The sequence below is a fragment of the Accipiter gentilis genome, chromosome Z, assembly GCF_929443795.1.
Source record: "Accipiter gentilis chromosome Z, bAccGen1.1, whole genome shotgun sequence".
Classification (NCBI taxonomy): domain Eukaryota; kingdom Metazoa; phylum Chordata; class Aves; order Accipitriformes; family Accipitridae; genus Astur; species Astur gentilis.
The window spans coordinates 15,254,677-15,281,144 of record NC_064919.1 but is presented as its reverse complement, the minus strand read 5'-3'; the positions used below and the strand labels follow the sequence as shown (position 1 = coordinate 15,281,144).

Genomic DNA, 26,468 nt, shown 5'->3' with positions numbered 1-26,468 from the left:
GTCCAAAGCAGAGGAGTGGCCATCCTACCATTAACTACTGCCACTTCATTGCCTAAGCAGTAAAGATGCTTTTAGAGCCCACAGACTCTGGCTAGAGCTTTCCCATTAGCTCCAGCCTCTGATCAAACCTAAAGTGTCTGTATTTGATCTCCTCTGAAAATCAGGTGAGCCTCTTCTTTTGTCACTTGTCAGTAAAGCAAAAGCTTCTTTATTCCAGCAAATAATAGTGATGCTGTTTGTAACTGTTTAGAAAAGCCTAAATGAGCTGGTTGCTTGAGTGGGGGCAGTAAGGGCAACTGTGTAACCTCTAGGAAAGCAGTGTGTTTCAGAAGTGAGGGGCTGAGTCTCAAAATTGATTGTTTGTTCATTCATTTCTGTTAGCTTTTGAGTGAAGACATGGGTTAGTGAGACAGTAAATACCCTCAGGAAGCAGGATGCAAAAAAAATATTTCAGAGGGATGATTCACTACAGTATTTCTGTGAAATTCCGGTCATAGACTTTTCTATTTTATATTCTTGCATGTGAAAATGCATGAGAAAGCAAGTCTATCCATCCCCTGGCTTTGTACAGCCTTCAGGCACTTTTTTTAAGAGAGAGAAAAAAAATAAGTTCTTAGGACAGCTAAGTCTCTAAGAGAAGTTAAGCAGTGAGTTTGACTTCTGCAGTCCAGCATTGCAAAGATAATGTAGTTTTGTACTGTGTAAAGTGATAGAAAGATGAAAGAGGAAGGGCCTTAGCTTTTATTGCAAGACACTGAACAGAAGACTCTCCAGACAGGAAAAGTATAGGAGATTATTGTTTGTTCTGATTCTGCCTTGGTGGGTTAAAGAACAGTTTCATCTGGCTGCATAGTAGAGTAATCTTTTGGATTAGTCTTTGGGTTGAGTTTGACCGTGATGTATGTGTGCTTTCACAGACAATTTGAACATGTGACTCCTGGTACACAGAAGACTTGAGTTCATGAGTTGTTTGCTGAATGTTTTGGTTGCTTTTTCTCTGCATTAATTGGTTTTATGCAGACTTACTGAATGTATGGAGAGGAGTGGGAAAGAGTACGTGTTTAATATGAATAGTCATGTTTACATATTCAGTAGAAAATAACTTATAAAACATGGTGTCTTCTGTTTTTCTTGGAAAAGGTTAACAGCAGTGAGTACTGTGCTTCAAGATGTGTCTTTTGAAGATTAGTTTTATTTGGTACTCAGCTTGTTGTTTGTCCTGGTTTCAGCTGGGATAGAGTTAATTGTTTTCCTAGTAGCTGGTACAGTGCTATGTTTTGAGTTCAGTATGCGAAGAATGTTGATAACACTGATGTTTTCAGTTGTTGCTAAGTAGTGTATAGACTATAGTCAAGGATTTTTCAGCTTCTCATGCCCAGCCAGGGCACAAGAAGTTGGCACAGGACACAACCAAGGCACCTGACCCAAACTGGCCAACGGTGTATTCCATACCATGTGACATCCCATCTAGTTTAGGAACTGGGGACTGGGGGGGCAGGGAATCGCCGCTCGGGACTAGCTGGGTGTCGGTCGGCGGGTGGTGAGCAATTGCACTGTGCATCATTTGTACATTCCAATCCTTTTATTCCTACTGTTGTCATTTTATTAGTGTTATCATTATCATTATTAGTTTCTTCTTTTCTGCTCTATTAAACCATTCTTATCTCAACCCAGGAGTTTTACTTTTTTTTCCTGATTTTCTCCCCCATCCCACTGGATGGGAGTGAGTGAGTGAGAAGCTGTGTGGTGCTTAGTTGCTGGCTGGGGTTAAACCACGACATTGTTTTAAATAAAAACTCCTTGCATGTTCTGGTGAATATTTACAGGTGAGGAAGGGAGTCTAAGTAGCCACATAAGAGTGCCAGGTATATTAGAGTGGGAAAAAATTAGTTACCTGAGCTGTAAAACTCTAGAGCTAACATCCTTAGTATTGTAAACTGGGACATCAACTCCATGCCATCGCAAAGTGTGTCAACTGCAAGCTCAGTCTGTGCAGCAGTACTCACCTTTTCTTTTGAGAGGCTTTTGAATAAACAGCTGACTGCCACAGAGCATTTGAGAGCTGGTGGTTATGGGTCTTAGTAACAAACACAAACTGTAGGGCAAAGTTGTCTCTTTGAAGTGCCTTCATTTTCTGCCAATGACACTTAACTAAATTGTTCCAAGGCTAGTTTTGTTTGAAGTCTTCTTTCCCCGACCTATGTCAGGTTTCAGGATCTCCGGGTTTGAACATTACTCCAAGGGGCATGTTGGATATGACAGTAGTCTCCCTGGAGTTCATCCCTGAACTTACCATATTATGCTGGCACTGAAAAAATGACTGTTTATAAACTCATGGTTGGAGTATCCCTCCATCATGCCATCAGCAAAATGAAAACCAAGCACTTCTCTGCTTGTTTTGTTTAGTTGCTGCTTCCTGGCAAATTGGGTGGATGCTTATCTTTCAGCTATTTGGGAGAGGATTTTTTATGGCACTTACATTCTATTGTGTGGGGATGCCATCTAGCACACCAGATTTCTCTTTGCTTGATATGTGTTGCTTTCTTGTGGTGCTTAAGAAAAAAGAAGCACCTTTTTCTCTTCCTTTCTGCCCCTCAGCAAAGCTTTGGGCAACTGTCTGCAGAAGAATTTAGTGCTTTCCACACAGCCTAGTAGAATTTTCATGGACATGATTTCTGTTAAGGGAAACAGTGGAGCATACATAATACCATGATGAGAATTCATCAGCCACTGATCGGGCAGGGTTTTTGTAGTGCTGTGCAAATTTAAAACTTACTGTGTTATCTAATTTAAACAATGCACAGTATGAAATGCTTACACTCTCTTTAAACATAAAACCTGCAGTAGTAGAACAAAAGTCTAATTGTCGTAGCCCCTATCTACCCTATTACCTACTCATTGCCTACATTTGCTGATGATAATACTCTTCTGCACGTACGTATAAGAACAAACAAGGCTCTAATGCGGTGTCCTGGTTTCAGCCTGGATAGAGTTAATTGTCTTCCTAGTAGCTGGTACAGTGCTATGTTTTGAGTTCAGTATGCGAAGAATGTTGATAACACTGATGTTTTCAGTTGTTGCTCAGTAGTGTTTAGACTAAAGTCAAGGATTTTTCAGCTTCTCATGCCCAGCCAGCCAGAAAGCTGGAGGGACACAAGAAGTTGGCACAGGACACAGCCAGGGCAGCTGACCCAAACTGGCCAAAGGGGTATTCCATACTGTGTGACGTCCCATCTAGTGTAGGAACTGGAGGGAGTGGGGGTGGGGGATCACTGCTTGGGGACTAACTGGATGTTGATTGGCAGGTGGTGAGCAATTTCACTGTGCATCATTTGTACATTCCAATCCTTTTATTGTTTCTGTTGTCATTTTATTAGTGTTATCATTATTAGTTTCTTCTTTTCTGTTCTATTAAACCATTCTTATCTCAACCCACGAGTTTTGCTTCTTTTCCCAATTTTCTCCCCCATCCCACTGGGGGCAGGGGGACGTGAGTGAGTGGCTTCATGGTGCTTAGTTGCTCGCTGGGCTTAAACCACAACATGTGGTAATTTATTTTTTCAGTTAGACTGGCTGTTAAAACCATTCTTTGTTGCTAGAGTAGGTTAGATGGAGCAACCGAAAAGTCTATGCTCTTCCTTTTGCAAGAATGACAATGCCAAGTATTCCCCTGTAGAGAAGATGAATAGAGTGGTAAAGAAAGTGTCAGCTTCACCATCACTTTCTAATCATTCTACACAATCCAATAGAAAATCAAGACCACTGCTGAATTCCTGAAGGTGGGTCAATAAAAATAACAGCCTCTGTATGGTTCTGTGGGAAATAGGAATTATTTCTGTGCAATACTGTAGGTTTCACTCTGACTAGATCCTATGAGTCTGCAAAAACAAATCATTCATTAATTAAAAACAGAGAACAAATCCAGAAAAATCTTGCTTGAGGTTTTTTTTCCTACAGAGAAGAGCACTGAAGCTATGGCGAATGCTTAGAGGCACCATGGGTCACTTCAGGAGTAGTTAGATAGGACTTCTAAATTGTCACATAGTATTTTGTCTACTAAACGTACACATATATTATGTGTGGTATTCATTCACTGTAAAAAATGCAGCAAAATTAAAAGGTTGGTTTAAAAATTATCTAAAGATGGGAAAATTATACAAGATTTATTGAATTCCCATCTTTATGATAGCTTAAAAGCATCTATTTGGGTAAATATTTTAAACAGGACATGAGAAGTTAATTCCTTAATACTTTAAAAAGTAAGGCTTTCTTCTTTTTTTCTTTTAAATGTTCATCAGGTTAGGGGTTGGCCAGTTTTTAAGGCCAGCTTGTTACATATTTGCTTTTCAGCTCATAATTACCAGAAAATGATGGTAAAACAGTCACAAACTGTCAGGGCCAGACTTGAGTTTACCACTAATGTATATTGTTTCCATATCCTCAGGGACATGAAACCTTTTGGGAAGGCTTTCAAGACAAAGAGCTAGTAGACTGCTCTGAAATTGATACAAGCTTCTCTGAGAAAACCAGCAGAGCCTGGAGGACCTGCGATAGGGAGCAACTGTTTTCAGATACCTGCATTAAATCTCAGCTGTGCTTTTCTACCAGCTGCTGCAGAGCAGAAGATTAGCAGACATGTCCATAGCACTCAAGCAAGTCTTTAACAAAGATAAGACTTTCCGCCCAAAACGCAAGTTTGAACCTGGAACCCAAAGGTTTGAACTCCACAAACGAGCTCAGGCCTCTCTGAACTCAGGTGTGGACTTGAAAGCGGCTGTGCAGTTGCCCAGCGGAGAAGACCAAAATGACTGGGTTGCGGTCCATGTTGTTGACTTCTTCAATAGGATCAACCTCATTTATGGAACTATCTGTGAATTCTGCACAGAGAGGACCTGCCCAGTGATGTCTGGAGGCCCTAAGTATGAATACCGATGGCAGGACGATATGAAGTACAAGAGGCCCACAGCACTGCCAGCACCCCAGTATATGAATCTTCTCATGGACTGGATTGAGGTGCAAATCAACAATGAGGATATATTTCCTACAAGTGTAGGTAAGTGCAAGGAAGAAGTCCTAAAGCATAAACTGCCTTTCATTCTGTGTACTAAGCATGTTCTTTTCCCACCCTCATTTTTAAGGATTGTGAAATTTAAGCCTTTAAACAGCAGTCAGGGAGGCTGAGGGTGTCTGGCAGAAATGGTGTGAAATATATGAAATGTTAACTGTGGCTGCTAGGTATGGTGGGGTTTGTTAGCCTAAAATGTTTTCATTCTAGCCATTTGTCTCTGGTAAGCCTCTCAGGTTAATCACTAAGGGTGGTCAGCATTGCATTATTAGCTTGTTGAAAGCTAATCAAGTTCTCATTGCTTTGCACTTTGCCTAGCCACTTAGGCAGATACAGAATGGATGGAAAGCAACGCCTAATTTGAGTGGTATCCTCCCTTCAAAGTGTGTACAGCTATGTGCAGTACAAGGCAGTGGAGTCAGAAATGCAGTGAACTCTGTCCTCCCACCCTCTCTTGACTTTCCATCCAAAACTGATGAATTGGGTGGTGAATTATTCTCCAGATTATTGTTTCTAAGATGATATATGACTAACAAGCTTTGCTGTGGTTTAACCAGGCAGCCCAGATGAGAGAACTGGTAAGGGCAGCACAATTTTCCTTTTACAATACTATAGTTAGTTTTCCTGAAGAGTGGAGCAAGTAGGTGGAAGTATCTTTGCTGGAATAGTTTCCTCTGGATGAGGAGGACTTTGCAGAAGAGTGCATTGTGTAGCGTAGACAGCCTAAATCTTTAGCTGGGGCTGCAAGTAATAAAAGAGACAGGATGTTACACCTTAGAGATGTCAGTGTACTTACGTAATTTTTAGCAGTTTTAGCTAATGAGTCCTGATTCACTTCCTGCAAGTAGGAAAGCTGGGAGCTTGCTGTAAGGAATGTGAGTTGTAATATATAAGTACTTGGCCCAGATGAGTAACAAACAAGAAGAATGCTTATATGTTAAAATTAGTCAGCCGAATATTTTGCAGTTAATATGCAGCTGGGGCCTGCGGTTAATTGGTACATGATACATCGAGAGGCTGCGTCTGTCAGTATTTCCTGACCTTTGAAATACCTTATTCTTGGCATTGACAGCTGTTTGTCTGGACAAACTTGTGGTCTGTTTCCCAGTTCCTATCACTTTTCTTTTCTACACTAATAGGTAGAAAGAAGGCAGTAACTATATCTTTTACTCTGGACTTTGCCAGCACAGCAAGAAGGAGGAGGATTTCAAAGGAAGCAGTACCATATATTTTGTGTAGTGAAAAATGGGTTTGATTTCTCAAGCATTTGTTGTTTTATGTTTCTTCAGGGCGATTGATTTTTGGAATTGCAGGTGGGTTGAAGGTGCAGTGAAGTATGTAATTCTGCTTCCATTGGTATTTCTGCAGACTTTTGTTATACCAAGTTTCCATCTTGGAGTATTCCAGTATTTCTCTGTGCTCTTGCAGTTTGCATACACAGAAAACGTGGTCTGTCTGCAAGCATGGGGAGCAGGTAACACACTGGCTTGCTGATGGGCTTTACTGAACCAACAAATAATCTATAACACACAACCTTTCAGCTCTAGATGCTCCTGCCTTATGTTTGTATTAAGATACATCTGGAGGAACTTTTATCCTGAAGGTTTACCTGTTGTAAGCCTAAGAATGGAATCAGTAAATACCCTCCATCTACTGTTTTTCTCCTCCCAGCAGCTCCTGTTGTTGTAGATTAAATCAAATCTGAAGAAACTGAGGAAGGCGGAAGACCTGTGGTCTCTAGAATGGGGCTGGACTCTGATAAAAGTCAGAACAGGAATGCTTTATGTCTGTGAATAATACGAATTTGTCTCACTCTGAATTGACCCAAAGGAAGGGGAAAAGTCTGCTTGAACTTTCATGGAGTGGTGGACTGTGCCATGGTTGTATTACAGACCAAGATGACTGAACAATCCCGTAAGGAGATTTTATAGATGCCCTTTGGAGCATTACTCCATAGAGCAGCACTTGCATCTGTATTCTGCTCTTCTATCCTCTTAAGCCTTTGTTGCAGATACCATAGGGGCCACCTTGCACACTACTCATTATCTTCTTGATTCACCAGTTTGTGGTATGAAACTGTTGGTACAATTTTTTGGGAGGCCCTTGGTCTTACAGTTCAGAAACAGATGCATCCTGCATTCTGGATACCTCTTCTCTCAGCAAGTTCCTATTTAGGCACCCAGAATGGTCAAAGGGAAGTTTGGGTCTGTTCTGGGTTAAGTTGCTTTTCTTTCAAGGGAATCTTTCTGATTTATTTGCACATCAATCCCTATTTGTAAATTGGGGATGATTCTACCTGCCAGCATGTCTGAGTACTGCTTATAAAGCTGTTGAATGAAATGCTGCAGTCTCTCAGTATGTATATTGTTACATGTTTTGCTTTTCACAGTTGATCAGACAGAGAAGCTTTGTTATTGTGTTGGGTACTGTTTGCTCCTACCTGTTCTGCAGCAGCCTTTGGTTAGACGCACCACAAGCGTAGTATTAATGCAAACTTCTATTTTTATTCAGATAAATTTATGACAGTGAAAATGATGACTGTTCATTCCTCAAAAGCAGTTGAAATAGATCTTGAAAGATGATATACTCAGATGTAAAAACAAAACAGGCATAGGTATGTCCTTACTAATAGTACAATAGTTTTGAAGCATTGGGTGGCTGTAACTTAAAGAGATTAGTTTATTTATTTGACTCTCTGTAGCATGTGGTCTGAAGAGAATTGTTCTGGAAAAAGTATATGTCCAGTGGATGGGATTTGGGCTGACCTTTCCATTAGCAAATGACTTTGGTGAAGAGATCCAGAGTGGGATTCATAGAAATTTGAACACATTTTTGTCACCTTAATCCTATTAACTTGTCCTCTTTCATTTGACATATCTCATGCAAACTATCTAAAAAGGGATTTCAAGAACTGCAATTAAGCATGGGTTTCACTGAGGAGCTACTTTCAAGGAAAATGATTTCAGGATAAGGATAGCCAGGCTTGGTGGGCTTTTTTTTTTTTTGTCGTGGTGGTGTTCCTCTGTGGTTTTAAAAAAACAGGAATGCAGTTGAATTATAAATTGTTATGAATGTTATATTTAATCCTCTCAGTGTTTACATTGGCCCAATGACCTCTGGCCACTTACCAGTCTCTGTATTTGCTGTGGTCTGGTGCTATTTCCTCTCTGCTTTCTCCAGTCATTCTGGTCTATTCATTTGCTGGTATAGAGTGTCTTCCTCCAGCTACTCTCCTACTAATACTGAACTGGCTGGCAGGAGAAAAGGAAGCTGGTATGGGAATGGAAGAGCTATGAAGAATTGTATGCAGGTGACAAAAACAGGTGCTGAATATTAGCACAACTTCTTTGTATATGCAAAGCTTTAAGGACTGTCTTTGTAAAATGGCCTCACAACCTGTAGAGGATTTTAGATGTGATTACATAATTGTTCATATTTCCATTATTTTCCATTTCCTTTATCCATTTTAAGTGGATTTAAGGCATGTAAGAGGCTGACAGCTCTGGAAACAAGTTCTGTGTGTAACCACAGATATACCCTGACCTGGCTCAGCCCTCACAGTGTGGGAATACAGGAACAGAACAGAGCAGATTTCACTCTCTATGCCTGCTGGTGAAACTATCCATAGTAGTCCCCAGCATGAATTTTTGTAGTGTGCTGGAGTTTTGTTTAGCTTTAGGTAAACTCTTTTTCTTCAGTAAATACTAGTTGCTCTTCCAGGCACCTAGTAGTCTCACTATTTAAACACCTTTCGAGACATCTATTTCCCAGGCTTATATGGGCAACTTAATACCTCATAGCTTCAAAAGTAGCTTTTTTTTTTAACTCCCCTACTTTTTTTATCTCTGTGCTTTTTGGTAAACAGGCTGAAGAAATCATTTGGAGCAGGAAGCAGTAGATCCTTGGGACAGCTGCAGGTTTTGGTGAATTGCAGTTGTCAGCTTTCACTACGTGTGTTTGGGCCGTGTCAAAAAAGCAGCTAAGAAAGCAAGTAGTTCTCTGCTGCTGTGCTCCCTTCAGGCCTAGATTTCCAAACAAGACAAATTCACTTGGCTTAGATTTTTTTCTCCTCCTCAATGTAGCCTTAAGTTGAGAGTAATTCTGTCTTGTTTGCCTTTTCAGTGAATGGAATGGGGTTTTTTTCTGTTGTAAGAGTCGCTGGGAAAGATACCCAGATATTTAAGGCCACAGGGGATTATTTCATTTATTCTAATCTGACCTCCAGCATAACACAGGCCAGAGAACATTGCCATGTGCTTTCTTCATCAGGTCCATAGTTTGAAATAAGAAGACAGTCAGAAGAGACTTCTGCTGAAATAAACAAGAACATGGACTTCTTTTTGACTTGACATAATGAAAAACCTTTTCCAATGAGGACAATAAAGCAGTATAGAGCAGGCCCAGAGAGGTTGTGCTGTCTCCATCCTTTGGGGTTTTCAAGACCAGACTGGATGAAGCCCTGAGCAACCTGGTCTGAACTGATGGCTATATAAAGCAGAAAGCTGGGATGCAGACCTCCCAAAATCTGTGCCAGCCTGAATTGTCCTGTGATTCTTAATGCTAGTTTCAGCACTGGCAGGCTGCTTCAGGAGCAAGAGCTAAATTGACTGGAAACTGATTAAGCAGTTTAAGAAGCTGCAACTTGGCATTTAATGGAAGTACAAAATCACTTTTAAGCTATGAGTTTTTGTAGAGGAGAATTTCAGAGGTTATTAACTTACTGTAATGAAATAGCCTAGTTATGGCTGATCAAAATGAAAAGATACTTTTAAAGTGTTTAAAGCCTAGGACTTCTGCTGAAAAATTGATGCATATTCAGAAATACACTGCCTGGTCCATGCTTAACTAGTAAATTTTGGTAGCTGGCAGCTTCAGAGTTTTTGCACAGAGCATGTGTGTAATGCTACTTCAAAAGAGGAGCCCAACAATGCATCTACAAAAACAGACCAAGACTCTGGAGGGCCATCCTGGATGTGATTCAAAACAACCACTAAATCAGGAACAAAACTTTCAATTGTTCCTTACTAATACTGTGGTATAATTTTTCTGGATCCTTAGCCAGTAATCATAGTTGCCACTTGGGGCAGTTTTCTGCAGGTGCAGGCAAGCAGCTGACTGGTAGGTATGAATAGAGATTCCTCAACTACTTTTACTGAGCAAAGGCCTCTTCACAATACAGCCTGTAGAAATCTGAGGACACTGTCTGACATCACTGACTTTGTCTTAGAGCTCTCCCTGTCTTACTGCTCTTCCAAAGCATGAAGAGGTGCCCATGATGTGGGCAAAGTGGCGTTTGCCTGCATTTGCTGTCTGTACTCTTTTTTCATTCTTTGCAGCCATTGCAATTGCACCATCTCGGAACCGCCATTTCTTCATGCACACCTGCCCTGCAATTAAAAATGTATAATCTCTACAGCTGGCTTGTTTCTTTCATTTTAAGACAAAACTTTGCCAGGGGCTGAAGGGAGGGGTCAGATTGTTGGCTGTTAACTGATCATTCAGTCACACAGTGGTGGATGCATGTAGCTGTAGGCTACCAGCTGAAGACTGTTGTAAATTCCAAACAATCCTTTCTGCTTGATCTTTACACCTGTGACACAATGCTGGATTTGGGCTAAAGGAGAATTTTGTTTTGTAAAGCTTACCTTCTTTTCACTGTTGCTGCCCTTCCTTGTTCCTTCCTTCAATATGGATGTGCTTGCCAAGAGCTTTGAGTTAATCTCTTGTGCCAATGAAATAAAGAAAATTCTGCAAGACATAGACTATTGTATGGCTGTAGCTTTCCTCTGGTCGTTAAACTTTGTGAATTCTGTGCATATATGTATGTTACAGCAAAGTTATAGCAGCAGCACAGCTATCCTCTTAGAAAGTTTGGTGTCTTGAAATATATGTGCCTGGAAAATACCAGGTAGATATTTACAACTAGATTTTATGTCAGAGCTTCCTCCTTCTCTCCCCTTTTTCCTGTTCCTGTGGTTCAGGATCTAACAGATGGTTCTGTGTAAACTAAGCTGGCAGGTGAATCAACCTAAAAACCCAGTACACTTCAAGAGTACCATCAAAGGAGAGTTGGCCCCATCTGTATGGTGAGTGATGAAGCCTAATAGATAGCTGTCTATCTGTCCGCCTTAGCATTGAATTACTTTCTTGCTGACTTATTAGACTTTGGAGCAATTTCATTCCCTTTTTTTTGTCTAGTGTCTAAATGCCTTGATTAGGCTAGGCATTCTGCTTATACAAGCATAGGGACTGAAGCTTAGGAGTGGTCTAGACAATCCTCAAGCCCAATCATTGTTGACTGACAGGTGACAGCTCCCAAAGCTATCCTCCGCAGCCGTCTTCCCCAGCGTACCCTCTTGATCTGATGCTAGATGTGCCATTTGAAGAGCACAGAGGTCTGCTTCCAGATCAGACATGTAAATTAACCCATTCTTCAGTCTAGTTCTGATAATAATAGAAAACATGTGCAATAGAAAGTAAGTGCAAATTCTTTAGCACATTCTCTGCTTTTTCCATGAGAAGGATTTGTCACGGCTGCTATGAAGGAATGCTGTCTCACCTGGAGAATGAATATTAGAAGGCTGATGCCTCATATGCCAGCTTTTCTGCATTATGGCAATCATTAAGGGCTAAAACACATAGAAAAGCAGGTCTCAGCAGATCTCTTCTTCCATTCTCCATGGTACAGAAACTTAAAAAGAATAAGAACTTAAGTGGTAGCATGAATGGTGGAGGGAAAGCTCATGGGGAGAGGGATGTGTTAGCTGGCTCTGCAAAGGCCGCAAGGTTTCAGGATCTCTGCTTATACTGATACTGCTTTGGGAGGAAGAAAGAAGTATGGAAAACCTGCAAGAAGTGGTGTCCCACATGGGAGCAGGAGTGGTCTGTCTTGTAGCTGCCAGGTCACTTGTTCTCAAGGAATTTAGCTCTCCAGCACACTGTGACTACATACACTGTGGGACATTACTTAAATTAGTCTCTCAGAGGATCTGCAACTCCACAACCACAGCTTCTACCCTAACTGAACTTGTGACCTCTTCTCTTTAGCTGCTGTCACAGCATGGCTGATGTCTACAGTGTGTTAAGTCTATAGCATACTGGGGTTGAGCTTGTGCCCAACTCAAAAGTGTGGGAAATTCAATACCTTGAACATGCATTGCCTTGGAAAGTGGGTTTGTGTGAACTGAGTAGTCTGCATTCCACATTGTTGTGTGCCTTCCTTTTCCTGATGAACAAGGGAAATAGCTCCTTATTTAAAACCTTATAAAACAGACTTTGTCTGATATGCTGGAAGGCAGAATATGTGTAGGAGTAGCATTTACAAATCATAATGACTTTGCTCATTTGTTTTTTGGAACCCAAACAAAATAAGATTCACAAGTATCAACTTTCTTAGTGGCTACTTTTTGCCTATGTTTATTTTGCCAAATTTAAGTTGTTATTTAAGCTCAGAAATATTGTAGAAAATTGGTGGATTTTCTAGAACATGTAGAAAATAGGTGGTCCCTACTCTCACAAAGTATTTTCATCCTTAAGGTCAATCTTTTGAGGACAATGCTGGTACTTTTGGGGCATGTTTTATGCAGAACCTAGCCAAGGAAAGAGACACATGTCAGTGGGGTCTTCAGCTGCCCCAGATGTATGGTAACGATCATCAGAATAAAGACTGGTCATAGAGGTATGAAAATAAAATAATTTAGTCCTGTTTAAAGTACAATCTCAGTTTAACGTCATTGTGGAATGGCTAGAGTGCTACAGTAGTGTGGTTCTAAGGGAACCTGTAGAAAGCTTAAAGCCAAGGACAAGGTCTTCGCTTCAGCCAGAGGTATATGCACCAATACTGCCTTTAAGTTTGGCCACCTTCTTTCACATAGAATTTTGGCCTGCTAGATTCACATAGAGTATGTAAATAGAGCAAAATTAGAAACCTTAACAGGGGAAAACTCATTAGTTTCTTTTAAATGAGGTCCTCATGTCTTTTATAGATATTTTTTGGAGGAAAATCAAATATGTACTTTAAAAATACATGGTTAAAAACCTCTTGTGTTGATAAAAGCTATGTGTGAGCCTTTGTATCAAAATAGTGTGTCCAGCAGGGCTAGGGAAGTTATCATCCCCCTGTATTTGGCACTGGTGAGGCTACACCTCGAACACTGTGTTCAGTTTTGGGCCCCTCACTACAAGAAAGACATTGAGGTGCTGGAGCATGTCCAGAGAAAAGCAATGAAGCTGGTGAAGGTTCTAGAGCACAAGTCTTATGAGGAGTGTCTGAGGGAACTGGGGTTGTTTAATCTGGAGAAAAGGAGGCTGAGGGGAGACCTTATCACTCTCTACAGCTACCTGAAAGGAGGTTGTAGTGAGGTGGGTGCTGGTCTCTTCTCCCAAGTAACAAGTGATAGGATGAGAGGAAATGGCCTCAAGTTGCTCCAGGGGAGGTTTAGGTTGGATATTAGGAAAAATTTCTTTACTGAAAGGATTATCAGGCATTGGAACAGGCTGCCCAGGGAAGTGGTTGAGTCATCATCCCTGGAGGTATTTAAAAGATGTGTAGACGTGGTGCTTAGGGACATGGTTTAGTGGTGGACTTGGCAGCGTTTGGTTTACAGTTGGACTTCATTATCTTAAAGGTCTTTTCCAATCTAAGTGATTGTATGATTCTTTACTCTTTAAACACAAAAGCAAGAATGACATACTCAGATAACCTGAAACATTTGTAAGCACAATGCTGCAGAGAAACCCATCAAACTTTCTTATCAGTATTTATAAGTGTCATTAAGTCACTTGTGTGCTTACCATTAAAGACAACTGTATTAGTATATTTCTGTGCCTAGTTATGCAGAAGTTCTCTGCCTTGAGGAGCTTACGTGCTTGGAGAAACAAAAGTCAGCAAGAGATTATGGGAAGAAAATTATTCCCAGAGAAAAGCTGTTTAGCACGGCTTCTGCTAGAATTGCTTTTTCTCCACCAGGTTAGTTTGACCACTGTCTTCAGCTGAACACTCACTGGTAGTGCTGCACATGACATGACTAGCCCTTGTCTACATGGCTGCATCTTCAGGTTTATCTTTTCTTCATGAGTGTGTTTGCATGTGTTTACATTGGAAAAGGCCATACCAAAAAAGTGAAAGCCAAGGACAACGATGGTGGTACTGAAGGGAGTTTATTTCAGAGTCTCAGAGTGGCTCCCCTTTAACTTTGTGGTCATTGGGTTCACCATTTCTGTGGTATGTTGGCCACTGTAGTCCCTCATGCAATAGATTGTCAATACTCGGTGCCTTAGTTATTCCGTACCTTGAAGAAAACAACTTGAAATCTCAGCTCTGGTGTGATCTTTTAGAAGGTAGCTGTGTTCCTTCCACTGTATTGATTCTTCAGGATGATGACAGGCCTGGTACCTTGACAGGCATAAAGTAGGAAGGACAACAGTCTCCTTTTTTTTAAAAAAAAAATATAAGTTGGTGTAACCCTGAACGTGAACATGTAAGGTTGCTTAGGAAAATGCAGAGGCCAGTCTTTGCACCATTAAGGACAACGTTCTTTTTGTCAGAACAACTTTTCTACAGTATACTCAATCCTTCTGCTTATTCACTGTCCCTTTATCCTCAGCAGAGGGGACCAAGGCTTGTAGTTTATGTTCCACAAGACTGTTAGAGTAATTCAGCCATTCATTAAAATGAAACACATTTAAGCTTGATTATCTTCCACATTCAGGAAAAGATGAATTACTCTTGAAAGCAGTTCAAATCATCATTGGCTCAGTCATGGAGAAGAGTTTGCCAGTATCTCTTGTCATAGTTACCAACCTACCATGGCCACAGAGGATTCACAGTTGGTGGTCTCTGTTCAGTTGAAGCAAGCCTAGCATTGGCCTAGCAGAAAGAAATGGAGATTAATAAGGTCAGGATTGGGTCTAAATTTGACCCTTAAATCATATGATCTTAACTTATTTTTTGACACTGAAGAGTACCTGCAAAAACAGGGTTTATGTGCAACTCACTAATTATTTATTGGTCACTGTAATTCAACCAGTTCACATTCAGTGACCTTAAAATTAATGGATTATACCCGGTTTTATTACAGAGGTGTGAATCTAGTATGATATGGATCAGTATGAACACCGGTTATCAGAGTTCCTCCATGTTCAAGCCAATACAGTTATTTTGCTTAGTAGTCATGCTTAGTGGTAATATAAAGCATCCTTCTTGTTTTTACTGATACTTGTGTACTGAGCATCACCAGGATCTTTGATCAAAACTTGTGTAACAAGAATGGACCTTACTTTACTTTGTCTTATCATCATATAATATACCTCATTGCTCTTTATCTAGTTAAACCAGGCATGTGCTGCTGATGCCAGCTAGCATCCAACAGTGGTAAAGCAAGAAATACTCCATTAAATGGTTTGGGAGTGTACAGCAACACTGCTGTAAAACATGTTTCTTCATTTTATGTTTGTGTAGTGAGCAAGGCATTTTTAAATGTATAATTGTTTTCCTGTAAAAAGTGGGGTTTGAGCGTAGAATTGTTCATATTAGACAGTTGTGCTGTAATACTCCCAAAACATGTTTTCTGCAACATACTTTCTAATGGAAACTTCAAACAGTAAGCGGCACAGAAGAAATATTTGAAGTGTATTTGTGTGGGTGTAGATTGATAATGAGTGGTAGAAAATAAAGTAACTGAAAACACTGGAATAACAGGACAAAAATGGATACTTGTCAGCTTATGCCCCATGCTTCAATGGAATGTATGTGTGCTCTGATTCTAAGACTGCCACCTGTTACATGCTGGGGGACCACCTGACTTCAGGAAAACTAAAACAAAAAGTAAACGCTTTGGTAGGTTGTTCCTCTCTGTGTTTCTGTGTTTCTATCCAAGCAGGGATAAAATCCTTTCATACACCTTTGTTAATGTTCTGGAGAAATCCAAGCAGAAGCCATCAAGTACTGGCTGCTGGCCTTCCACACCTACAGTGCAGACACTTCTATAAATATGACCGACACAAGGTATGCCTGTAGGTGGTGAGTGAAAGGGGTTTTTTCCTTGATAATTGTAAGCTGTGTTTTTCAGTCCACCGATGCATTCAAGCTTGTCTTTCTACATGACTTGCTTGCTCACTCCTACAACTGTCCTGTGGCTGTACATGTGACATGTACAACTTCACATGTTCGTGGCGTTTAAGCACTGTAGAACTCCATCCAGTCTCCCATCTGCCCTCATGGTAACTCTATGCAGTGCAGTTACCTCCACGAAAATCTACATACTATTTGACTGTTGGAATTGCGCAGATATACAACAGAAGCTGGAATTTCATTGATCTTCTCTTTCATTCTCTCTTAACATATGTAGCTGCTGGCATAATTGTTTCTTTTTTTCTCTATAAGCTGGGCAGTTTTGACTGGAACCTATCAGCCAACGCAGTCCAAGAACTGCTTGCAGTGAATCAGGAAACAAAATACGCATCCTGCATGTGCCTTTTGGTGTTTGAAGCCAAAAGATAAAGGCCAGTCTTATCAACACAGCTGTGACAGGACAAGTGCTTGTCCTGCAAAGAGATCTGATGAGTCACAGAAATAATGTGACATAGTTATCTTCACTCTTACCTTCTTCCAGCCATGTGGACAGAACTGCATACGCTGTCTTAATTAAAGCAACAAACTTCCCTTCTCCTCCACTGATGGTTAATGTAGCTTCCATGTGCCTAAGCAGTGCACTGTGAGATGCCAGACAACTGTTTTTACGCTGTAACTCACATTGACAACAGAGACCCTGGAGAAAGGCTTTGCAGCCTGACAGTCATTCTCAGGCTGAGTTGTAAGCTCTGTGTCACAGGGATGAACAACTTACAGTAAAAATTCTTTGGTTATAGTAGGCTGTGTGCCACAAAACTTACATGTGCAGCATATAGACTGTGGAAATATCAAATAATTTTCAGTGTTTGACATTGTTTGTACAAGAACCAGTCTTCTGATTACACATTTAACCTCAAAGAATTGTTTTTAAGTAGAGAAAACCACAAAGCGAAGGTCTAAATTGTTCCATTTTCCCTGGAGACTGACACAAGACGCTCTCCAGCAGATGATGCACCACAATAGTTGGTGCCTCCACATGCAAATGGACATGGGAATTTCCTAAAACACAGATCTCTGTAGTGTTTCATGAGCCTCCCTTTTCAAAAGTTTTGCTTTACTTGGAAAATCCTGTGAGCCATGCTTAGAATCCTTGGAATAGGGCTTAAATGCAGGCCGTGGTACCTGGTGGGTGACTGTTTTGTATGACTGAGCGGAAAACCCCAGTTACAGCAAAGTCAAAGATTAGAAAAGACCTGACAAATGCTCAGAGCATCTCAGCAACACAGTACAGAGTGAAACAGGCTTTACTGACAGTGCTGACACAGAGGACTTTTTTCTTCTTTCCATCTCGCATTGAGTCACATGTCTGAAGAACATGAGGGGGCTGTGCCTTTTCATATGCTTGAAAATACACAGTGGAAACTTGTATTTCCTTCTCATAATGTGAATCAGCGGCACTTTGATTCATGAGAAACAAAAGGAAGGTTGCTGAGACATCTGGAATCAGAGATGATCAAGAAGGGAATAATCAAAATCTGTTAATAGTTGGAAGGGGAAAGGGAGGATAATGAACAGCTTCTCTTTGAAAGACAAAACTCTCATCTGGATATGGAAAGAAGTACCTTTTCTTTTAAGAAGTGGATATTCAGCTGAACTGAGAAACATTATAGTTTACCAATAAATGTATACTGTCAGCAAGAGCATGGTGAAATAATGGTAACTCTTGTTCGTACACCATCAGCTCTAACCAGCCTTAGCAGAAAGAACTCAGCACTCTAACAGACAAATCCCTAAAGCTTGAAGCCATTGTACTCGGCAACGGAGACACTTCCAAACCATATGCTGGGTGACATCAGACCTTTTAGAAAAGTGCCAGTGAATATTTGGCCATTAAAACAATACATCTGTTTAGAATTTATGTGCTCTAAAATTAGTTGCATACCATGGCTGCCTTTCCCTTGAAGTTTTAGGGCTTGGTTTTGGTATTTTTATTCAAGATCTAATTGTTGAAAAGCCCTATAAAGCAAGGTAAATGTTACTATTCATTTGTCAAATAAGAGATCAAAGCTCAGGTAATCAAAGTAGTCTACATAATGTATGAGTAGCTATTCAGATGGGAAATTCTTGGATTACCCAGTGGTTCCTTGGTGCATCCAGAAACAGGTAGTATCAGTGATTCAAAGAATACTCTTGATTTGTTCCTAATCCACAAGCTTTGTGTATGCATTTGGAGTAAAGGGAATGAAAAATGAAAGGCTTTAGAAAGACTCCAATCCCATGCATTCCTAGCCCTCCAAGAGAATGCTTGACAGAGTTTCTGAAGGAATTAAAATTGCAGATCAAACAGAGGAAGAGGAAGGTTTTGCCTAGGTGTTTATTTACTCAGGACCTAGAAGATTTTTGAATATTTGCTTCCAGATCCATGGCTTTTGAGCACATGATTTGTGGAAGAAATTCTGTAAAGTTCAAAGCAAGGGTCCAGCCAGCCCAATAGAGGATGTCCATGGGAGAAGAGTGTAAGAAAAGGGGAAAGTGCTTTTTCCCAGCTTTCAGCAATCCACATGTTAGAGGTGTGAGAACATCCTTTGATCCAGGGTATTCTGGAAAGAATGAGGATCTCACAAATGGCAGTCCCACTGTTTTATCTTCATGGTGACTCTCTGTTCTGCTCATTTCAGTTTTCTACTGGTTTGGGCTGCATTGAGAATTTCTGCCCATAAATTTTCCTGGTGAAAAAAGAGCAGTTGGAAGATTTGGGCTGAAGATACATCCTTCTGTTCTCCTTCCAAGTGAGAAAAAGAGATCTAAAACTTTATGCCTGATTTGTCTTTCATTTACACTTGCAGTTCCTTTAAATACTTTATAAATTGCCTTTAGACAGGGATATTTTAAAAACTGTTTATGTCACAGTAGCCATCAAATTCAGACCCAAAATTTTTGAGTAAAAATCGGTGCTCATTTTCGTATTCAGGCTGTGTTGTAACTTGACCCAGTTCATTACCAGTTAACTATGTATTTTTGCTGCAGAGATCACAAACATTTGTAACTGTCCCAAGGCACAGCAACAGGTGTCAACAAACAAAAAAATAATGGTACAGTAATTTAATTGCCTTCTGAGAAACCAACAGCAGCAAAAGAGAGAAAAAAACCCACAACCGAAGCTTGTTGACACAAAGAAATTGGGGGTATTCACTCGTGGACGTGTACCACAGGCACTGTGATTTAGTTTTCCATAGTCTATGCTGCCTGCAGACAACTGGGTTGCAGGACACTGAGGACTTCATTTTGAAGCTGCAGCTGCTTTCACATGAGCTGAGAAGCTTTACAGTAAAGCAAGCAACGATGTAAATATTCAAGATGAAAAAACTGTCACATGGAATGTAGCCTTCAGCTAAAATGAAGGATTTCCTTGTTATCTCTCCTGTCATCTGCCCAAGCTTATCCTAGCATGTCTCCTGTTATGAGGGCTCAGCTGTTAACACACACAAAACTTCTTCTCATTCTATTTAAAATATGTCTTAACAGTTCCTCTTTTAATGAAATTTAAAAATCTTCCCATTCTCAGAGTAAATGCTGGTGACAGTGACACCTTCCTTAATTTTTTGAGCAGGTTTTTCTTTATGTGAGGATTTATAGGGCTAATTTACAAAAGTTATGTTTGTTATATCAGGATCTTTTTTTGTTGGTAGTGCAATTTCCCCTGACATTTTTTATCATCAGATTGGGTTTTGTAAATTTTGGAGGGAACAGTCAGGCTCTGACAAATGTCGTTGACTTCCAGTGAGATTTCTGATTCTAAAATCTGAATCTTTTATAAAACCTTCCTAAGCAGAATGATTCTATGTGGCATAACTGGGAACATTAAGCTAATGATTTCTGTTATTGGAAGTAGTTCAGGGCATGTAGGCCAAAATAGAGAAATATAGAAAAAAGCCCAGTTCTCTTCACCAGCTGTAGTCTGTATTCACTGCTTAGTCGAAGCTGTCCTAAAGGTCTGGGAAAACTTCTCCAACAGGTGGGATCCTCAGACATACACCAGTACCATTGTAGTGCACCAAACCCAGTTTAGGGGGGGATGTAGCATGGGATAACAAAACTGGATTTCTGCTTTGGCAAAGAGTTTTGTGTCATGCAGCTGCAGAGATCCTGCAAACTCAACTTAGAGCCAGCTTTGAAAGCTATTTCATCTCTTGCTTTCTCCTGCAATCAAAACCACAAAAGCTCACCTGAAACAGCAATAGCTAATGAACTGCACCTGCCTTTCAGCGTCGTGTGGATGTATAGCTATGGAGGCCACACATGGAGTTAGAGGTCTCATTAAAGCACTGTTCCTTCAGAGAATTCAGAGTCCCCATTTTTTCTAATATTTCGGCTATTGGAGTCTTAACATTTTCAAATTGAGCAACTCCTTTTCAGTCTTATTACATGTTACATATTGTGATAATGTAAACTGTCACCTGATAAATTTCTGGTCTCGGATTACTAAAGAGACATTTACAAACTTTTCCAGTAATAACTAACTTTCACTCTTTTTCCAGCAATGAGAAAACAAACTGTCCAGTGTCAGAGTCATATTCTGCCTTCACCAAGGTACACAAAAACCTTGCTGAGCATGTATGTACCTAAGTTGTTTGCACCCTGAATCCGTTCCCAGTCTCCAGGCTGTGCTGTTGGTCTGAAGTGGAAGTGTAGGTGCAATCCTCTTCTGCTGCTGAGGAAAGAATTGCTCTCTGAACCTGTCAAGATGCCTATATTCAGTATTGTTAGGTCTAGGTCTGGTACCATAAGTTACTCTGTCAAAGTACTCCTACAGCTGTTCAAGTACAACTCCAGTACAACTCCAGGTTGGCAGATGGAAACAGGCCTCTTCACCTCCTAATGTGGTCATGCAGCTCCAGTGTAAAGGTGTTCCTTAAAGGCCATGAGCGCAGCATGGTAAGACAGTGAACACTGATCCTGATCCTGGCACTTGGAGCTCTACTGGACAGAATTACAGAATCACAGAATAATTTAGGCTGGAAGAGACCTCTTGAGATCATCTAGTCCAACCTCCCTGCTCAAAGTAGGGTAATGTAGAGCAGGTTGTCCAGTCCACAGATGGAGATTCCACAATGTTTCCAGGCAATATGTTGCAGTGTTTCACCACCCTCACAGCAAAAAAGTGTTGTCCTGTGGTCAGATGGTATTTCATGTGTTCTAATTTGTGCCTGTTGCCTCTTGTCCTGCCAGTGGGAACTACACAGAAGAATCTGCCCCCTCATCTTCATTCCCTCCCATCAGGTATTTATACACACATATAAGGTCCCCTGAGTCTTCTCCAGAGTAGAGTCCTACCTCTCAGCCTCTCAGTTTCCTCTTCATCTCTGTGGCCCTGTGCTATACTCAGTTCAGTTAACTCGATGTCTTTCTTCTACTGGGGAGCCCAGAACTGGACCCAGCACTCTGGGTGCGGCTACACCAGGGCTGAGTAGAGGGGAGGATCACCTTTTTTGACGTGCTGCCAATGCTCTTTCTAATGAAGTTCAGGATACTTTTGGCCTTTTTGGCTGTGAAGGTGTATTGCTGGCTCACGGTCAGCTTAGTCTGCCAGAACCCAAAGGTCCTTCTCAGCAAAGCTGCTTCCTAGCCACTCAGCCCCCTGAGTGTGCTGGTGACTGGGTTGTTGCTCCCTGGGGGCAGGACCATGCATTTACCAATGTTGAACATAATGAGATTCCTCTCTGCCTATTTTTCCAGCACGTGAAGGTTTCTCTGAACAGTGGCACACCCGTCTGGTGTTATCCCCCACTCCTTCCAGCTTTGTAACATCTGCAAACTTCCTGAAGGTGCACTCTGACCCACCATCCAGATCATTAATGAAAATACTGAACAGTATTGGCCCTGTGTTGCATATGAGTGATTTAGATCACTTAAAGAATTAGTGTCAAAGGTATTTGCAAAAATGATGTTTAATATGATGTTGTAGAAGCGCAACTTAACAAAGTTTGATGGCAAGGTTCACTCTATTAACTACTGCATGGAAAAAACATACAAAGGAAAATTGAGTTGAATTAGAATGATTCACACAGAGACCAGAGACACAAAAGGGTAAGGGAGACCCTCCCGTTGAGTCACGAGGTTCAGAGTGGACCCCCTTGCTTTCTAGACTCCTTCTCAGAGAGGAGTCTAGGTGCGGCTGGATCCAGACTTAGTCTCAGACTTGGTCAACAGTTTATGTCTAACGGAATTATCTATACAAAGTTTATAATAATGAATACTGAGTAGCTACATGGATTAGTAATGTTTCATTAGTATTAATTCAGCATGCTGTCATCACTTACCGAGGATCTGTTGTGAGTAAGGGGTCTCTCCACCTCGGGTAAGGAAGAATCTTAGTCTCGGGTAAGGAATCTCAAACCTTGAGAGGCATCCCTGCTCAAGGGGAGAGTCACCTGGCGTGCAGTCTGGTTGCAGTTCAGGGAGAACTCAAATTGGGCTCATCCAAAGATCTGTCATTGGTAAAAGGTCTCTGCCTCGAGGAGCAACCTTGGAGGTGTCCCAGCTCAAGGCGAGATCGCCGCCATGCAGCCACGCTGCCTAGCAGGGAGAGCTCAAAGAATGCTCACTTAGGCTGTCATATTTATGGAATAAAGTGGTTGGCTTGTAGTCAAATTGCATACAGTGGGAAAGGTATGCATGAGACTCCTTGTACCCACAGTTTTCTTTGTTCTTTGTTAAACTGAGTCTTGGAAAAGCCACCTGGTATTCATGTGTTAATCGCATGGTTGGTGTTCCAAGATCGTATGCATTGATGCTCACTGTGTCACTCTGCTCCTTTGTGGGTTTCCTAGAGGAGTTCTTGGCCCAGCTACCGCTCAGGCCTTTATCTCCTCTGGAGCCTGTACCAACCTACTGCTGGTTTGGTTAAGGTGGGGTTGAGTGCATCCGTCACACTCCACCCTGTGACTACAGTCAATCCACTTTATCGACTCATAGAGTGGTGGTACAGTTACCTCTTGCCTCTATGTCATAAATATGTGGCGTCTTGCAGATCAGTGGTAGGAGTCCAATTATTTGATAAGCTGTTTAGTTTAAGTGCCAAAATTAATGTTAATTGTATACTATGTTGTCACGCTTGCAGATCCATGGTAAGCAAACAGCTTTCTTTTTTAGTATAAAATGTTACTATTAATTACATTATTGGATGATTTCTTGCAATGAACAGGGAGTATTTGCTTCATTATGTACCAAACCTTTACATATAAAATGATTATAAGTGATAAGCACAATATTGTTAGAGCTAACAAAATCGCAATTGGATGAAGCATGAAATTCAAAGTTCCTGTTGCTGTCGGTGACCATCCAAATAAGGTGTCCCATGAATGAAGTTCTCCATCCTTCTTCAGTTTTTCTAGGACATGGTGTATCTTCTCTGCATCATGATGGATGGTAATCAGGGTTCTTTGTCTGTTGTTCCGGATTCGTTTTAACAATTGACTCAGGTCATCATGTTGCAACAGTTCTCTTACCACTGTAAGATTCATTCCAATGGGGCTAGGTAGTAAATCTTGATATGATATATAGTTAGATTGTAGCAATTGGTAGGTTGTGACAGGAGCTGAATAGTTAAAGTCGCATCCCCTAATTCTGGTAAAATTACAAATACAGATATTGGAATGATTATTTGTCTCTACCGTGGTGTTGTCTACAAATACAGAATCACAAAGGGTTCTCATACAAATACATCCATTTCCAACAGATATAAGTACAGTCTCAGGGGTTTCATCAGGATGTATTTCAAAATGACAAATATTATGTTCAGTGTCAAGACAAATGTCTTGGGCCTTAATGGTATTACTTTCACAAATAAATCCCTGTTGTTCCTGTACGACACATGCATCAACATCAACCGTTTGCCATTTTTTCCCATTTTGTCGGGCCCATACTCTGTGTTCTAATGGATAGAGGACAGTTCCATGGTGATTTAATCCCAGCGCAACAATTGGATATATGGTGTATACCGAAGCATTGCGTATTGTCAGAACAAAAGCTATGGCTTTACTGTTGGTAGGGTCATAGGTGAAATTAACTAGACACCACCAGGATTGGAATTCCCTTTCAAATTTAGTTGCATTATCCCAGATTACCTTTCGAATTTCAGTGGGTAAGGTGCCCTCTTCACCTTCCCTTACAATTGTTGCCACAGTAGATTGTACCCACAGTTGAGCCTCAATACAACTAAGAGCGAGAGAGACATTAATTTGGGCTGCACCTAGTGCATTCACAATTAGTTGGTTGTCCTTTTCATTCATTCTTTCCCATTGGGGTAATATATCAGATGAGAGCCATTGGTTAGTTTGCAATGCCACCAGAGAAGATTCCAGTGGATGTTCTAACTTGTGTAAATTACTTGGTGCTGAGCTTATTTTGTTTGCTAAAACTTCAGCGTCCATGCTGTTTAATGCTCCTAATCCTGTCCCCAGGATGCCAGTCACATCTCTCCTTGATTGTTTTGGGGAGGTGAGGGTTCGCCCATGCAACCACGCTGACCATCCTGTATAAGATGTGTTCAGGAATGGTAAGCAGGTAGGTTTAGTTGCAGAGATATTAACCTGCATTGATAGTTCCACTTGTTTGAGGGACCATGATGGATTAAGTAGCACTTGTTGCTGGCCTGTATATTTGATGGCATAGGGTCCAATTTTAGAAATTTGAGGGGATAGACCTTTCTTATCCTTTACAGTTGGGGTGGATGTTAAGTGAGGACTGGCAGATGTTGTTGTGCTAGGCTCAGTAATGTCTATTTTGAATTTAAATGATAGTCCTACATCCTTGTGAGCCCAGAGGCAGATTACAAAAACAGGTTGCACTAAGGTAAAATTGTACCAACAGTCAAATCTTTCAGAGGCACAACGTTTTGTATCTTCAGTGTTTGATGTAATGTTGTGCACAGAAATCTCAGTTGCCTTCTTGTGGGTAGAGCCATTGATCATCCTACATCCTATTTTAATATCTTTCCCTGCTGTTCCCCAAAGTTGTGGAACTTTATTAACATCTGTTTCATTTCTATCCCAGCTCCATTCATTTTCTAAGTATACTTCTGTTCCATGCATAACCACAGTGGAAAGACTTAAATTTCTCCCATTAGGGAGTGTTCCCATAGTCCTGGTATACTTAACACAAGCTTGAGACCATGGCCACTCTAGGGATTTTTCAGTAAGACTTCTCAGTGAAACTGGGGGAGTATTCAAAGTAGGCACTGATGTCGTCGTGATAGGTTTAATGATTCTGAGAGGTACTGATCCTAGTATTACATTTCGTCTCTTTAAAGTGTTCCAGCTGCATGATATTTCAAGATCATGTCGTTTCACTTTCTCATGGAGTGAGCAATGACTTACATTAAAGCAGTTTCTACGTGGCATGTGAGAGTTATTATGAATAATCATAACATAAATACATCCCTTAACAGGTGGTTGGGTTTCACAAGTCACATTTATGTTATTGTCTGTTAATAACAAGACAGGATGCTTATCTGTATTGACACAATTGCGTCTGATTTCCTGATTGATGATTAAATTGAGACAGGTCGGCGTTCGTGGGGAAGCAAGTGTTACCGAAATCTTCAACAGCAGTAGGATGATGTATCTTACTTTCATCTTGGAGGAGGCTGCAAGACAAAAAAGTAAAATAGACTAGTCTTGGTGAGGTTTTCCAGGCAGTTTACCCTGTTAGAAAGAAGGAAAAATTTTCTGTGTACTAATTCTATGTTTTGCATCACTGCTATCAGTAGCTTCCCAAGCAAGTGGGCCACGAGGTTTAGTTAGTCATAGGTACAGTTCCAATTTGTGGTAAATTCACAATGACAGGTTGTCCTGGCTTTAATGCTGTTGGATATTTTATTTCATCAGAAGGTGGAGCATTAGACTCAGCTTTTGCAAAGAATGCTTGGTTCCCAGGGCTCCCAGTGGGCCCATACTGATTATTCAGTTGGTGGAGTACTTTGAAAAGTTGAATATCCCACTGGGCCTCGTGTGGCTTAAGGCTCTTTTTCAATAAGCCATTAGTTCTTTCTACCATCCCATTTGATTGAGGATAATATGGGGTGTGGAATACCCATTGAATTTCTTCTTGGTTTGCCCATTCCACCACTTCCTTACATGACAAGTGCAAGCCTTTATCACTTTGGATGACATCAAGAGTAGGTAGACTTGAGAACCAGGACAATAGCCCTTGTACTGTATTTTGTCCATCAGCCTTTTGGCACTTAGTTGCCATCAGCAAGCCAGAGACTACTTCCACTCCTGTGAGGATGTATCAATGCCTTGCAGAGGGTTTTTATGGCCCAATATAATC

General features: G+C 40.9%; 1 protein-coding gene across 1 annotated transcript in view; it reads left to right on the top strand.

Annotated features, from left to right (window-relative positions):
- The window catches only part of MOB3B (MOB kinase activator 3B), a 124,420-nt gene that overhangs the window by 47,009 nt on the left and 50,943 nt on the right, over window positions 1-26,468 (top strand). The window contains exon 3 of the mRNA XM_049794920.1: window positions 4,445-5,053. Within this exon, the coding sequence (XP_049650877.1) occupies window positions 4,636-5,053 (418 nt within the window). The 5' untranslated portion in view covers window positions 4,445-4,635. The remainder of the gene's footprint in view (window positions 1-4,444; window positions 5,054-26,468) is intronic.